The sequence below is a fragment of the Diabrotica undecimpunctata genome, chromosome 1 (assembly GCF_040954645.1).
Source record: "Diabrotica undecimpunctata isolate CICGRU chromosome 1, icDiaUnde3, whole genome shotgun sequence".
NCBI lineage: Eukaryota > Metazoa > Arthropoda > Insecta > Coleoptera > Chrysomelidae > Diabrotica > Diabrotica undecimpunctata.
In genome coordinates, this window is record NC_092803.1 from 90,665,315 (window position 1) to 90,680,570 (window position 15,256).

The 15,256-nt window shown below is 33.7% G+C and overlaps 1 protein-coding gene across 1 annotated transcript; it reads left to right on the forward strand.

The window, feature by feature from the left end:
• The first annotated feature begins 8,189 nt into the window (after nucleotides 1-8,189).
• LOC140433433 (uncharacterized) lies at nucleotides 8,190-10,013 on the forward strand. The gene is made up of 3 exons (XM_072521441.1): nucleotides 8,190-8,627; nucleotides 8,794-8,990; nucleotides 9,403-10,013. The coding sequence occupies exons 1-3, from the start codon at nucleotides 8,497-8,499 to the stop codon at nucleotides 10,011-10,013; spliced, it is 939 nt and encodes a 312-aa protein (XP_072377542.1). The 5' UTR covers nucleotides 8,190-8,496.
• The last annotated feature ends 5,243 nt before the right edge of the window (nucleotides 10,014-15,256 follow it).

Below are 15,256 nucleotides of genomic sequence, written 5' to 3' on the forward strand. Positions count from 1 at the left end.
GAAGACAGATATACTTTTTTTGGCTGTAGTTTTTGAAACTATTCGAGATACATGCTTCAATACATATGGGTTAGATGCAGGACACTATTATACCATCCCAGGTTTCACATGGGATACAATGCTCCAGTATACAGGATGTCACTTGGAAACTATATAAGATATTGATATGCTTTTATTCTATGAACGAGGTGCAGGTATATCACAATGTTGTAACCGTATGGGGGAGGCTAACAACAAATACATAATAAATTACGATCGATCTAAACTCTATAAATACCTTATGTACCTTGATGTTAACAATCTATATATAGTTGAGCAATGAGTGAACATCTCCCGTATGGAGATTTCTATTGGGATATTCAAATATCGATGTTATGTCAGTACCTGACGATGCAAAACAGAGATACATTCTTGAAGTTGATCTCTCTTACCACGAAAAGTTACATGACTACCATAAAGATTTACCGTTTTATGTAAAACATTGCAAACCTCCCTCTCTTACTAAATTTCATAAGGTATTGAGATTCAAGTAAGTTATTTGGTACAAACTTATATAAGTAAATGAACAACGCTGTATTCGGGAAAACTAAAGGAACCATAGGCTGGTGAAATTAGTAAATAATTGGGAGAGGCGCGTAGATGCTCGAAATTTGATTGCTAGCCCGAAGTTTCATAGTCGCGTTATTGTCAATCAATCATTAATGGCAGTAGAATTAAAGAAAACTGAAATTATTTTCAATACACCTTTGTATGTTGGAATGGCAATCTTAGGACTTTCTAAAACCTGCATATTGACACCTCCTACGTATCGTAACCAACAAATTTCGGGTTTTCACTTTTTTTCATTTTCATACTTCTAAATATTATGTAAACTAACATCTGCAATAATTTAATTAAAATTTCAATATTTCTAATAGAAGACCTCCAAAATTAGAATGTAAACTGTCTATGTTTACTTTTGTTAAAGTATACAATCTTTTGTTCTACTACCGATGTTATACGGGGTGGGGAGTGAAGATTTGATTGAAGAAATGAAGGTATGTGGTATGTATTGTGTGTATGTAGTAAAATGAATATTTTAATTTATCTTTACCGACGAAAAATATCGTAACTTATATTTACTATATTTTATGTTGTTTACGCTATTAAAAATATATCGTGTGTGTTAAGTAAGATATTTTACACCGGAAAATAAATAACAATTAGGTCATATGTGTATGATACGATGTTTTACGTTGGCGTTTCATGTTGTTTTTTTATCGTATCTACTACTTGCCATATATTACTTCGTTTAGTTATTTAAGTTACAACATTATACGTGTAGTATTTCGATTTCCCCTCGTATATGTTAAAACACCGTGATGTGTTCTACCTTCCCAGAACTTGTCCATTTTGTGTTCCAGGGTCACCCCAGACCAATTGCAGTTTGTATGGGACACAGTTGTGTGTTGTTTGCAGTGTTTTTGATTTAATTCCAATCCCAAAAACTTTCGTAAAGAAAATACATCAGCCAGGTACTTTTTATTAAAATTATTCAAAACCATTTTTTTTTAGTTGTATGTGTTTTTGCTTTCGCCCAAAGTTTGACTGCTACTATTATAATTCCCAAATTCTTATCTTCGTTTTTTATAGTTCAGTCTTTGTAAAATTAAATTAAAATATTTTCGTCTATTTTTTTTTATGAGCCAAATAATGCGAACCTTTTATCCGTTGGTATTTGCAATGTGTAAAATTTGCGCTTCGTTAATAAATAAACATCCCATATGTGAGGAATGAATATTGTTTATGTTTATACAATGTTTATTTGGTATACAAACTTTGACCTTGCTAGTAGTTTATGTAAATACAGCTGAGCAGAGCGATGACCCAATTCGTACGTAAAAATTAGGTGAAATTTTCGTGAGAGATATGAAGATTTTAATTCTTCAATTTTGGATGTTTTAAATGGATTTTTGTTTTGTATCGAGTAAGCTATCGTATATGCAATTCGTTAGATAGATTTAGTAGATTTGTAATACATTTATTTTTATTGTTTCATAGTCCGGGTACTGTGGGAAAAAAAATTCATTTCCCGAAACAGGAAATGCTTTCTGTTTTACAGTCCGTGGTTGTTTTTTGTTGTACAAGTAGGAGGAAATAATGATGTAACTTGGTGATTGGTTTGTGATTTTATTATTGTTTTTTTTAGATATTCTGTAGATACAGGTACGTGACCTGGATTTTTGTATCCTTGGATATTTCTGTTGAAGTAAGACTCTGGCGTTCCCAGCAGTTTTTGTTTTTGTAAGTTGACATTTTTGCTGTCTTCTAATATAGTTTATTAGACCAAATAGAAGGGTTAGTCATTTTTATGCCTTGTTCATGATATGGTAGAAGCGGAGGTAAAAACACTTGCATTGCTCATTGTGACGCTTTGTTATGCAGAGGAGAAAGTACCTGCCGCCGCCTATTGTGAAAATGTTTTGTATGTCGACTGTGAGAGCATGTTGCCATGTTCATTAAACAGCTGAAATAGTTCTAGTACTACCGTTAAATGACCCACCAAGAATTAAAAGTCTTATATTGTTGTGACTATGTTCGACTTTTGCTGAAGAATGGTGAACATTTCGTTGTGATTTGTATGATATGTTAAATTTAATTATCATCTGTAAAATGATGGGGTTTATTTCTTGATGGTGCCCTTTTATTTCGTTTCCAAACTGTGTCTTGACCTTATTAGTTGTCACGAGAGGAACGGCTAGGGCGATGAGTTTTGGATTCGTCTCCCAGGTGAATTGTTGAGCTTTTAAGGAAGATAAGCATTAGTTTTTGCCATTTGTATATATACTCTTCTTCTTTACTCTTGTTGCCATAAAGTTTAAATTTTTGTACCAAGTTGAATTCGATTAGGTGTTAAAAGTGTTTCACTGTTCAACTTCTACTGTTGTATTGTTGGTATGTGTTACATCCAACATCACTAATTTGTTTATTAGCGACGACGGACTGTAATAATTTTTTTGCTCGTTTGGAAGAATATAGTGGGATTGATAATATAAACATTTCTGGTCTGTATATAATAATTTTAATTACATTCTTTTGATCCTTATTCCGCTTAATATTGCGAGTCAAATAAATATCTACTTAGGTTGGTGGGAAAGTGATGTGGGGAGATAATGATGTCAGTCTACAGTGGACCACGATAGGAGTCAGGTCATTGTTTAGTCCGGATTTTCCTTTTTTAAATTCGTAATGGTTTTTCGTTATTCGTTTTTTGTTATCGGAACTTCAGTAATGTAAAGTGAAGTATAGTAGCAGTTAGAGGAGATTTAGATTCGGAAGAGATAGCCTTCGGCGTGTAGTCTTAAAAGCCGGCAATTTTTTTAAGTGGAGAGGTGGATTTGGGCTCAAGATGCTATTTGGCAGTTTTTGTTGAGTTAATCACTCCAGACCAATTGCAGTTTGTGTAGGACAGAGTTGTGTATTATTTGCAGTGTTTTTAATTTAATTCCAATCTTAAAAAATTTTCTTAAAGGAAATACGCCAGCCAGTGGTACCAGGTACTTTTTATTAAAATTATTCAAAGTAAAAATAAACCATTTTTCATTAATGAAAAGATTTTTTTCGTGATAAACTAAAAAATTATAAATAAATAAAACTGTAAGTTTTATGGATTAGCTAAGTGTCATATGAGTCTTCTTTTAGACAATATTTATTTTAATATTTTATTAATATTTCAAAAAAGTTTAATATTTCATTTCGACATATGACAGTATTATCCTTTTCTGAGATTTGGTACATAACCATAATTTTGAATTCTGTTTTGTTTAAAGGTTAACCTCATTGTAAGCTCCGTTGAAAAATTTAGATAATTTTCATTTCTAATAATTATTTAAATAGTTACAACTAGTTGTAAAATTGTTACAACTGCCGCCTAACCTGTAAGGTTTGTTGATAAGTTTTGTTAATATTATTTGTAATAACTGTTAATGTGAAGTAATAATAAATATAAATATAATGTTTCTCTCTTAATCAGGAGTTGTAGAATTATTTCCTTTAAAAACATTTTCACCATTTAATATTTTTTATTAAAGAAAAGCCTTTTTTTCTATCAAACAAGAGGATTATTTAAAACGGCGTCCATTTCAAATAGTTTAGGAACCTTCTTGTGTGTGCTGCTCAGGAAATCTCTGTATTTTTTTGATTTATTTCTTTGTAGTTACCCCATCCAGTCCCTCCTTTCTTCACTTACTTACGACCTAGCTCTCCAATCAAAACAAGAGTGGCCGTTCGTAAACGTTTCCATTTGTTTGCTTACCCTATCTCCAGCCCAGTAATTGCTCAGTTCCCACTTTCAACCCCCTATAAGTGATACCCAATGTGGTAGGCAAAATCAAATCTTTACATACGTGTCAAAAAATCTTTACATTTAACTAATTTAAGTTTCTTTCTCCAGTATATCCTCTGCCATCGGATGTAGACAAGAGTACAATTGAACAAATTATGGATTTTTTGTCAGATACAGTTGATGAAGATTTTAATAACGTTCGTCCTTCCCCATTTTCTGATAGATATTTATAAATAAAAAATAATTAAAATATTTATAGGTACACAATGGTAACTTAACATTGAATTAGTTGTAGAATCAATAGAGAACCAGTCAGAGAAAGATAACACACACATCCATCCCCAGAGTGTGCTAATCGTAGTCTAAAAGCTATTTAGACTACGATCGTGGTAACTACTTTTGTCCTTGGTATGAAAATGTTTACAAAAACCGCAGTCAGCCATTTCATCCACTACTGACCTACTATCAACACCCCAAGCTAACACCCCGATTTTTTTATTTTCCGAATCAACTCCGAAATTCGATTAGAAAACGAAAACAGGTTTCTCGAAAGGATATAACATCAAATATAATAATCCAAGAAAGAGACTAAAAAAAAAATCATATAAAAGTTGTGATAGCACAACCAGTTTGCGAAATCATTAAAACCGATGTGTCCAGAAAATTTAGACAGAAATGTTTTTCAAAAATTAGTACCGATGAAAGGATTTCCATTTTCAATAAATTTTGGAAATTAGGTAAGAGGGAAAAATAATGGGGTTTTGTAGCTTACTTAGTACTAAAACAAAAAAAATCGGCTTTTTACTGATACTGTTGTGAATTTATTAAAAGGTTCAATATTTATAACACTTACGAATTTAATTTATTTTTTTATTTATATTAACTTATCTTACAATAATTTATATATCCGAACGTAACATTTAAATCGCGAGCGCGTCTTCAAAATCAACTGATCCCCTTCAATTAAAGTTCCGTTATTATATATGAATTCCTGTTATTCGAGAACGGCGGCAATCTCCCCAGAAGCTCAGACCGGTCTTATTTCGGCCTACCTGACACCTCGAATCGGATATGATTCATCATAATTTGGGACTAGATCCTTCGCCGAAATTTCTACAACAAAACGGAATTAGTCATAATATATTTACGGTTATTTTAGGCCATGATATTTATCGTAACTTCGCTCGAAAAGCAACCCTTTTCGGCTTGTGTATCGTACCGTTTCTTCATTCTGTCGCTAGCGATCTGAAGGTGGGAACGGACCAACTCATGTACATCGTCCATTCTTCTTCGTAATTCGATCACATAATCTTCACCTGCTACATCTTCTTCAGGTCGACACCCAAACTCTAGATCACAAGGTATTCGCATGTCGCGTCCGAATAGGACTTTGGCTGGTGTCTGGCCTGTTGATTCGTTAACAGCAGATCTGTAGGCCATTGTGAAGAACGGAAGGTATTGGTCCCAGTCTCGCTGATGATCGGACACCATCTTTGTCAAATACTTGCCAACTGTCCTATTCATTCGTTCTACCATACCATCCGATTGCGGATGATACGCGGTAGTTCTTGTTTTCTTCATGCCTAGTCTATCACATATTCCTTGGAATAGATCGCTTTCGAAGTTTCTGCCTTGGTCACTATGGATCTCCAAAGGCACTCCAAATCTGCTGATATATTCTTGGATCAACTTCGGTGGCAACGGTGGCGGCCTTCTGGTCGGGAAGTGCGTAAATCTCGACCCACTTAGTAAAGTAATCCATTACTACCAACATGTACTTGCCTCCATTTTCACTTTCTGGAAATGGCCCAGCGATGTCCAAAGCTATTCTTTCAAACGGGCTTCCAACATTATATTCTCATAGGAGATCTCCTTTTTCGGTAAGGCCCGTTACTCGTAGCACAAATAGTACATTTCTTACACCAGTCTTTTACGTCGTCGGAACTGTTCATCCAATAAAACCGTTCCCGAATTCGCTGAAGGGTTTTCTTTACACCAAAATGCCCTCCTGATGGACTGTCGTGTAACTGACGAAGTACTTCGGCTATTCTGCTCTTTGGGATCACCAACTGTCTTCTCTTCTCTGAACCGTCATCATTTTCCAGGACTCGTTTGAGCAAGCCATCTTCCATGATAAATGAGTCCCACTGGGCCCAATACGTCTTAACTACTGAGCATAGGTTTGATATTTCTTGCCAAGGTGGTCGACGGTTTTCCTCTTTCCATTTTCGAATTTTCTGTATAACTGGATCTCTTTCTTGTTCTTCTCTGATCTTAGTAGGCGTCCAGTCGTCGTTGACCATCGTTGTTTTTGGCACTGCTGCTTCCTTGGATTCCGTTTTGTTGCAGTGGGAACAGTCTGCTGGGCATGGCCTTCTGGAAAGAGAATCAGCGTTTCTGTGGCTAACTCCGGCCCGGTGCTCAATCTTAAAATCGTATTCTTGGAGTCGTTCGATCCACCTGGCTATCTGACCCTCTGGATTCTTAAACTGCATCAACCACTTAAGAGCGGCATGGTCCGTTCGGATTAAAAACTTTCTGCCATAGAGGTATTGATAGAAGTGCTCTACTGATTTAACTACTGCTAGAAGTTCTCTTCTCGTGACGCAATAATTCCGCTCAGGTTTTGAAAGAACTTTACTAAAATATCCGAGGACTCGTTCCTGTCCTCCTTGAATCTGAGACAGCACTCCTCCAATTCCCACATTACTTGCATCCGTATCTAAGATGAACTCTCCTTCTGGCAGTGGATACCCTAAAATTGGTGCTGTTATTAGATGTTTTTTTAACGTCTCAAAGGCATTTTGGCAGTCTGTAACATTTAAATCGCGAGCGCGTCTTCAAAATCAACTGATCACCTTCAATTAAAGTTCCGTTATTATAATGAATTCCTGTTATTCGAGAACGGCGGCGATCTCCCCAGAAGCTCAGACCGGTCTTATTTCGGCCTACCTTACACCTCGAATCGGATATGATTCATCATAATTTGGGACTAGATCCTTCGCCGAAATTTCTACAACAAAACAGAATTAGTCATAATATATTTACGGTTATTTTAGGCCATGATATTTATCGTAACAATACATTCTCAAATCGCAATTTTACTCTCATTTTTAAACTGAAAGTGAAGAGAGGTGATAAGGACGAATTCATATCCGTTTGTAAAAAGACGTTTTTAAATACTTTCTCTATAAGTAAACAGTTTGTCTACACTGCTTTGGAAAAACTAAACTTTACTAGCGGTTTCATATAAATAGATCAGAGATGTCATCACAATCATCGTAAAATGATAACCGAAGACGTTGTCCAGGTGTTTGTGATCACATAAAGTCCATTCAACCCATAGAATCTCATTATAGACAAAGTAGAAGTGATAATCTATATTTGGATAGCGATTTGAATTTCCATCGCTTATTTGATTTATACAATGAATGGTTTGACGAATAGGTATACTCCTCTATAGCTAATACTAAAACGCAATATCGTGATATTTTTAACAAACGTAGTATTAGATCGAAATATTAAATCGAATGGACAGAGAACGAGAATTGTTGCCAATAATACAAAGAAGAAAAACCGCTTATTTGGGTCATATATTTCGAAATTCCAAGTACAAGTTCTTAAAGCTTATTATGAAAGGGAAGATAGAAGGAAAACGGAGCGATGCTCATGCACTCTTTAGAGCCACACAAGACCGAGAGGAGTATGCCAGAATTTTCGCCAACATTCACTAATTGGATAGGGTACCATAAGAAGAAGAAGTTAACAAACATTTTAAATTGAGTTTTTAAGTTCCCAAAAAGGACCAATAGGGAACTTGCATAAAATTTTAAATTCGAAAAAAATGCCTTAAATCATAACAAAACATAATTTAAAATATATATCAAACAAAAAAAAGTTGTTTTTGTCTTTAGTTTGGCCCCTAAAAACGATTAAAATCGAGAGAAAATTCAAATTATAGCAGCCAGTCCAAAACGCGTCCTCATTGGTCGTGACGTCATATAGTCAGAATGTTCAAAAATTGGCACTATTAATAATTCATTACGTTTGACATTCGTTTACTTGTTATAGTAATTTTATGGTGTATTTCAGTTTTATAAATCCTTAGATAGTTGCTGTGAACTATATATTTAATAATATTTGAGTGTTTTTGTTCAGATATTATTTTTAAAATGACCGAAGAGGGTTTTTCCAAAGGCCAGTCTGATAACTTGCCCATTGTAAATATGTTTATGGTAGCCACATATTTTCAAAACGGTGAAAATTTTTCCCTGGGAGAAGTTCGGGGAGTTAAAGCAGATAAGTAAGTACATATACTCCTATAACATTAATTTTATTGTGATTATTATTCTCATAATAAGTATTTAATGATAAAACTTAGTACTTTATATTAAGTAGTGTCAATATTATATGTTTACGCTATTGTACTGAAATTTAATCAAATTAACTTATTCATCGTTTGCATTTAGATCTGGCAGAGAATCATATGGAGATGCAGCTGTAGGATGGGTTCAAGTAAAAAGAAATAACATGATCTGTACTGTAAGGGCAAAAATAACACCTGAACATAATGTTAAGAAAAAACAGTATGCTGTAAGTTGTGAAATTAATGAAGAAACCGAGGAAGTACTTGATCTAAAGTGTTATGATTGTGCTGCTTCATTAGGTAAGTAGGTATTTTTATAAACAGATACGTATTTTTAATATTTTGAATTAAGAGCATTCTTGAAACATAAAAAATTCTGATCTAAGACAAACATCAGCTGAGCTAAATTTTATACTACATTTTGCAGTAAATATGAAGGAATAAACACTTTCATGGAAATTTATTTTAGCCCATTTTAATTCTGATAGGTAGTATCTAAATATACAGCCTTTATAATAATTTCTTGGTTTTTAAAGTAAATATCACAATAATCTTGAAATAACATTGTAGTTAATATATATATATATATATATATATATATATATATATATATATATATATATATATATATATATTTTACTTACATTCGATAGTAGTTTTGCTTCTCTAAAAATATATGGACAATTTCTAAATTTCAAAACGTATGTTATAGGTGGGTGCAAGCATCAAATAGCTTTTCTGATGTGGTTGCACAGAAGAAGTGAAGAACCGTCAAAAACAGAAGTGACTTGCTATTGGGCCAAAAGTAAACTATCAAAAGTTGGTACAAGTATAAAATATTTAACACTTAAAGACTTTGGGGCCCCAGAGGAGTTAAGCTCAGATGAAGATAGTAACCAGTTCCTTCAAGAAGTAATAGACATGGGCATTAAAAACCAGTCTGAGAGCCAGTTATTGCAACATTTTAAAGATGATAATATAAAAGAAATAGGGATATTCCAGCTGCTGTTAAAATTTATTTCTACAGAACAGACCACATATAGTGAGTTTGTTGAATTTTGTTCAAATAATATGAGTGAGCACATATGCTCAGAAGCTGCCATCAAAACTAGCACACAGTCCGATAGCAGTTTATGGTTCGAGTTACGATATGGCAGAATAACGGCATCAAAACTTTATGATGCAGCTCACTGTAAAAAATGCGATGGGGCATTTGTTGAACAAATACTTGGGGTCTCAAAATTTAAAGCAACTTCTGCAATGAATAGGGGTAAACAGTTGGAAGAAAGTATGATAAAATGTTTTTTTTTTTTTTTTTATTAACATTTAAGATTTTTACAATCTGTTTTGCAGTGAAAACAATAAGTAAAATTTTTTGTCTTTACATGACAGAGAGATGTAAGGTCCAGTGACCAAATCATCACGACACAAATTGGCTTTTTACCGGTAGGATGCGCACATACACTGATACTGTAACGCTTGCCGTGCTACAATAATATTACAAGGCCAGAATCGCTCGTTGTCGAAGAGAATTAGGGCGGGGTTATAGAAACTATATCGTATTTTAAATTCAAGCACAATTAGATAATATGAAATTATAATTTATTATTGGACGCCACCCCTGGTTTATCCTCAAAGGGGAAGAGCAAAAAAAAAATAAGATTTATTGAAAGTGTACAAGAAAACTATTCTTTATTATTTCTTAGCAATGAACAAAAAGAAAACATTAAAAGTTACGTCATCCCAAAGGGATTCCAAAATATTATTTTATGTTAACATTATCATAACAAAAAATCTTTGTATCGTATTAAATTAAGAATTGGTTATAAAGAAAATGAATGTATATATATATTAACCCCAAATTTCGAAATTTGTTTACATTGAAAATAATATAGTTATTTATCAACTAGGAACAATGAAGAAAATAAACCTTTAAATTAAATTAGAACACTTCACTATATTTTCATTTTTTTTTGAGTTCATGATCATTTCTGTTGTCTTGAAAGTAGGTATAATAAAAATTGGTACAACCTTAATCTGCTCTGTTTCTCTTCTTGTTTAATAAGTCACCAAATAAACCATTGATTCAGCTACGTACTATATAAAATCACCACCATCCTAGATAAGAGGGGTTAGGGATTCCAAAAAAAGATACTGCTACTGGGCCATGATCTGGAATAACTCCATAGCAATACTATCTTGCGACGAGTATTAGAAATATAATATCAGCATTATAGCCTCTCCAATGAGGGTCTAAAAAAATAATATATCTATCTGAAATATGGACAAGAAAAGGATTTATTAACTCACCTCTGAATTGAGACCCACTTTGGAAACACGTCTTAACGGTTGGACGGTCTTAACAGAAAAGAGCGAAGCGCTGTCATGGCGCCTGAATCTGGAAATTGGGCGTGAGTGACAAGTTGAAAAATATGCTCATCTACCGGATATATTTGGGAATTACAGAAGAATCCTTGAGTCGGCTACAGGTAGGTACTTGACAGATAGATGGGGCTATTAGTTTTATTAAAAAAAAAATATAATCGAAATATATAATGAGTTTCTTTTAAATCTTTTGAAACGGTTACACAGCCCTCCCCACGATTTCAACTGGGTACCAGCGTGGAATCGGACTAGGCATGGTGGCACACCATACTAACCTTTTCAAAAGTGGGAATAGATATACGGAGACGTAAGACAAACAGAATGGACAAATATAGCTACAATCTGGACTCACAGAATCCTTCTTTCACAACTCACTTGGGAACAACTCAAAGATTTCAGAACAAAGCGAAACAGAACGCATAGAAATGACTCAACTATAAAAATGTAAACAAAAAAAAATTGCATGCTCACTCTCAAAATGCATAGGGTATTTCACCTATAACCAATATCATGAACAAAGCGGAATAAAACAAAACATATCTACAAATCATTATTTGAGACCAAATGCTCGCATTCAATCGAAACAATATAATTAAGATATTACCATTTGAAATTTCATAAGTAATATAAAGCAAAACATACTAGTGTTGTCACCAAGATACAAAACAGATAATTTACTGCGTAGTCGTTATGAGACCTAACACAATAAAACACAAAAAAAATAATGTTATCGTTTGTTCGGAAGCGTAGAGTCTTTCATCTATGACTTAATCCACGAATAACATAAGAATAATAATACAATCGTATCATTAACGCCATAAGATACAAAATACAAATGTGTCATCGTTTGTTCGGAAGCATAGAGTCTTTCATCTATGACTTAATCCACGAATAACATAAGGTAATAACGCAGCGCGTCATTATAGACACATTTAGAAATACACAAATAAAAGGAAAGAGTTACTAATAGTTCAAAATTGGGTACATTAAAGTTCTACAAAGACAAGCCTTAATAAGTTTACTGGGAAAGGTAGACATCAGAATTTCTGTAAGACACATCTATATTTAGAAACAAAAAAAGCTGATGTTTAGTTATTAGTATGACAACTAGAATTTGTGATAACTAACGTGTATCATCCGCCTATAATAGGGACAACATTGGTAGGTCAACTTCGGGTAGGGTCAACTTCGGGTAGGGTCAACTTCGGGTAGGGTCTAAATAATTCTAGATTACATAACTAAACAGGTATTGGAGAACTAAAAAAAGTTTCCTGACGCGGGAGGCTGTTATTCTAGATTTATTACTGAAATACAATTATGAATGGCTTATCATTCCGACGAGTCAACTAGCGGGAATCCGCTTACTTCATCCCTAGCCTTCCTCAGTGTCTGGCCATTCAGAATATAGGATGTTAGACAGCAATAATCTTTTCAAACATTATTTTGGGGGGTTTCGAATAGAGAGTCGAAATTCGAAGATCTCCACACTAAGAGTAAAACTTAGGCAAATGAACATATACTATAATGAACTATCATTGGTAACTAGACAAAGGAATCTTGATATCTTTGGTATAGATACCAAAAAAAAATTACTTGGATTTATAAGTCCGTAAAATAAGATAAATTGAATTTTGTATCCACTTGAAGACAACTAAAGGTATGTACAATTTATTGTAATATAAACTAACATAAGCATAAAAATATCACATTCTACCAAGGCATTCTAAAAATAAAATGAGATTAAATTTTGCAAACACCCTTAAAATCAATATAGGTTCTTGGTCGGGGTAGCATAAACTTAAGATCTCGATCAATACAAACTAGAGAGAGAATAATACCGAAGTAGAATAAGATAAGATAAAAATAAAATTTATGTCGAAAAGAAATACGACATATATACATATATATAGACATATTGAACACAATAAATGATCAATATTATAATAATAAAAAGTAAAACAGTTCAACGAACTGGGGTGCGAGCCAAACTGAGTTGCTCTGGAGATCGACGTGCGGAGTCTCCTACACTACTTCCAGAGGCTCGTCTCTTTGCGACAACATCTGAGATACACAAAATTATTAATTGGAATAGGGATAGGTCCACTAATCCACTTGACTATAGCAGGATGCTCCCTGACTAATAGTCAACACCACCGACATAAAACAAGGGTTGTCGAGACAGCTCAAAAAAAAAATTGAAACGTGTCAACTTCCTGAAGGGAAAGAAGCACTAAGGGACAGATTTGCCGAAGCAAAGTGGTATTCAATGTACTAAGTACTAGGGTATCAGTGCTGTACTGACCCCACGCCAAAAAAAATTTGGAAAGGAAACGAATCCTCTCCAGGATAAAGTTCGCGTTAGCGCAACTCTTCCTGTACACGGGCCACGGAGGGGTTGAATAGTCGCTGAAGAAGGTAGCAAAGATTAAGTACGCAAAGCGTAAAGGGAATCAACTAAAAAATTAAAAATTAAGAATGGACTGAACATTTTAGAAGAAAGGCAGGATGGCCAATAGTTCTATAAGAATATCCTCTGGGATTGATCACAGTGGAAAATTTCCAAGCAAGAAGACTGGCAAAAGGACAAAAGAAGAAAATAAATCCAAACCGTTAATACATATCTTGGAGAAGAAGAAAGAAAAGGGGTATATGGCATACAAGCCACAATCGCTACACAAACAGTTCAGTCTAAGACTGATGTTTCCAAAAGAAACAAAAAAAAATCGTAGGAGTCTTCCACAAAACAAAAACTTACGATAAGACTTAAAAGGAACGGAAGAATCATTACAATCTGCCAAAGAAATAGAAAAATATTACAGTCCATCGTCAATAATAAAAAATCGTGATGTTGGATGTAACACAACAATAAAAAAGTTGAACAGTAAAACATTTTTGACACCTAATTGAATCCAATATGGTCGTCATACAAATCACAAAGAAATGTTTACCATTCTTTAGCAGAACTCTAACAAAGTCAAAATAATATAAACTTCTAATTCTCAGTGGGTCATTTAACGGTAGTACCAGAACTATCTCAATTGTTAAACAAACGTGGTCTTAACGTCGACATAAAGATAAAAGATAAATTCACAATAGGCGGCAGCGGGTTGTTTCACCTCTGTTTATACAAAGAGTCACAATAGACAACAGTAAACTACTCCAACCTTCACTTGTACCATATCGTGAACACAAGATAATAAATGAAAGCTTTCGAGCCTTAGCCAAAAGTCTCAAAGCAAAAAGATATATGTGGTCTAATAAACTATTAGAAGACCGCAAAAATGTCAACGACAAAAAAAGAAAGCTGCTGCGTATACAACAGTCTGACATCCACACAAATAACTCAAGATACAATAATACAGGCCACGTGCCTGTACGTCCTACAGGACATCTCGAGAAAAAAAAAGGTAAAACCACAAAATAAAAATAAGTTCCAGTACCAAAAACATACTTCTACTACATCTGACCACACAAAGACATAAAATTAACATAACAGAAGGAGAATAACAATATTTCCGCTCTATATTCTCAACAAAGACGCCTTAGGCAGAGAAAAACGAAGTCATATCATTACTTCCTTATACATTCAAAACAAAAGAACCATGGACTGTAAAATATAGAAAGCATTTTCCTTTTCAGGAAATAAAATTTTCTTTTCAAAGTACGAAAAAGTTAAATTATGAAAAAATACATTTTTAAAATAAACGAAAAACAAATTAAAAAGAAAATTTATCAGGTAACAGATTAAACATATTAAAAACATCCAAGATCAAAGAACTCAACTTCAAATCCTCGAAAAAAGAATATTTCGCGTAAGTATTCTACACGAATCCAGATAACATATTTTAGAATTAGGTAGGTCGGGACAGCCTGTATATAGTTATAATTCCCGGTTGTTTGCCGCAAATAAAAACCATGAATCAAGGTTAAGAAATAAAATTCACTTAATTGATTTTTCAAATACCGAACGCTAAGAGCCATTTCGTTTATTTAAAATAAACACATTGAGGAATATAATTATTATGGTTCTATCAACAAATAAGACTGAACTACAAGGAGAAAGAATTGAGGACTATAAAATTGAGACATTATTAGCCCGAATAATTTCAAGGTTTCAATCCAAAAGAAAGAGGAAATATACTACTTACAAACGCTTCCAACAAATAAACAAAACTCATTTT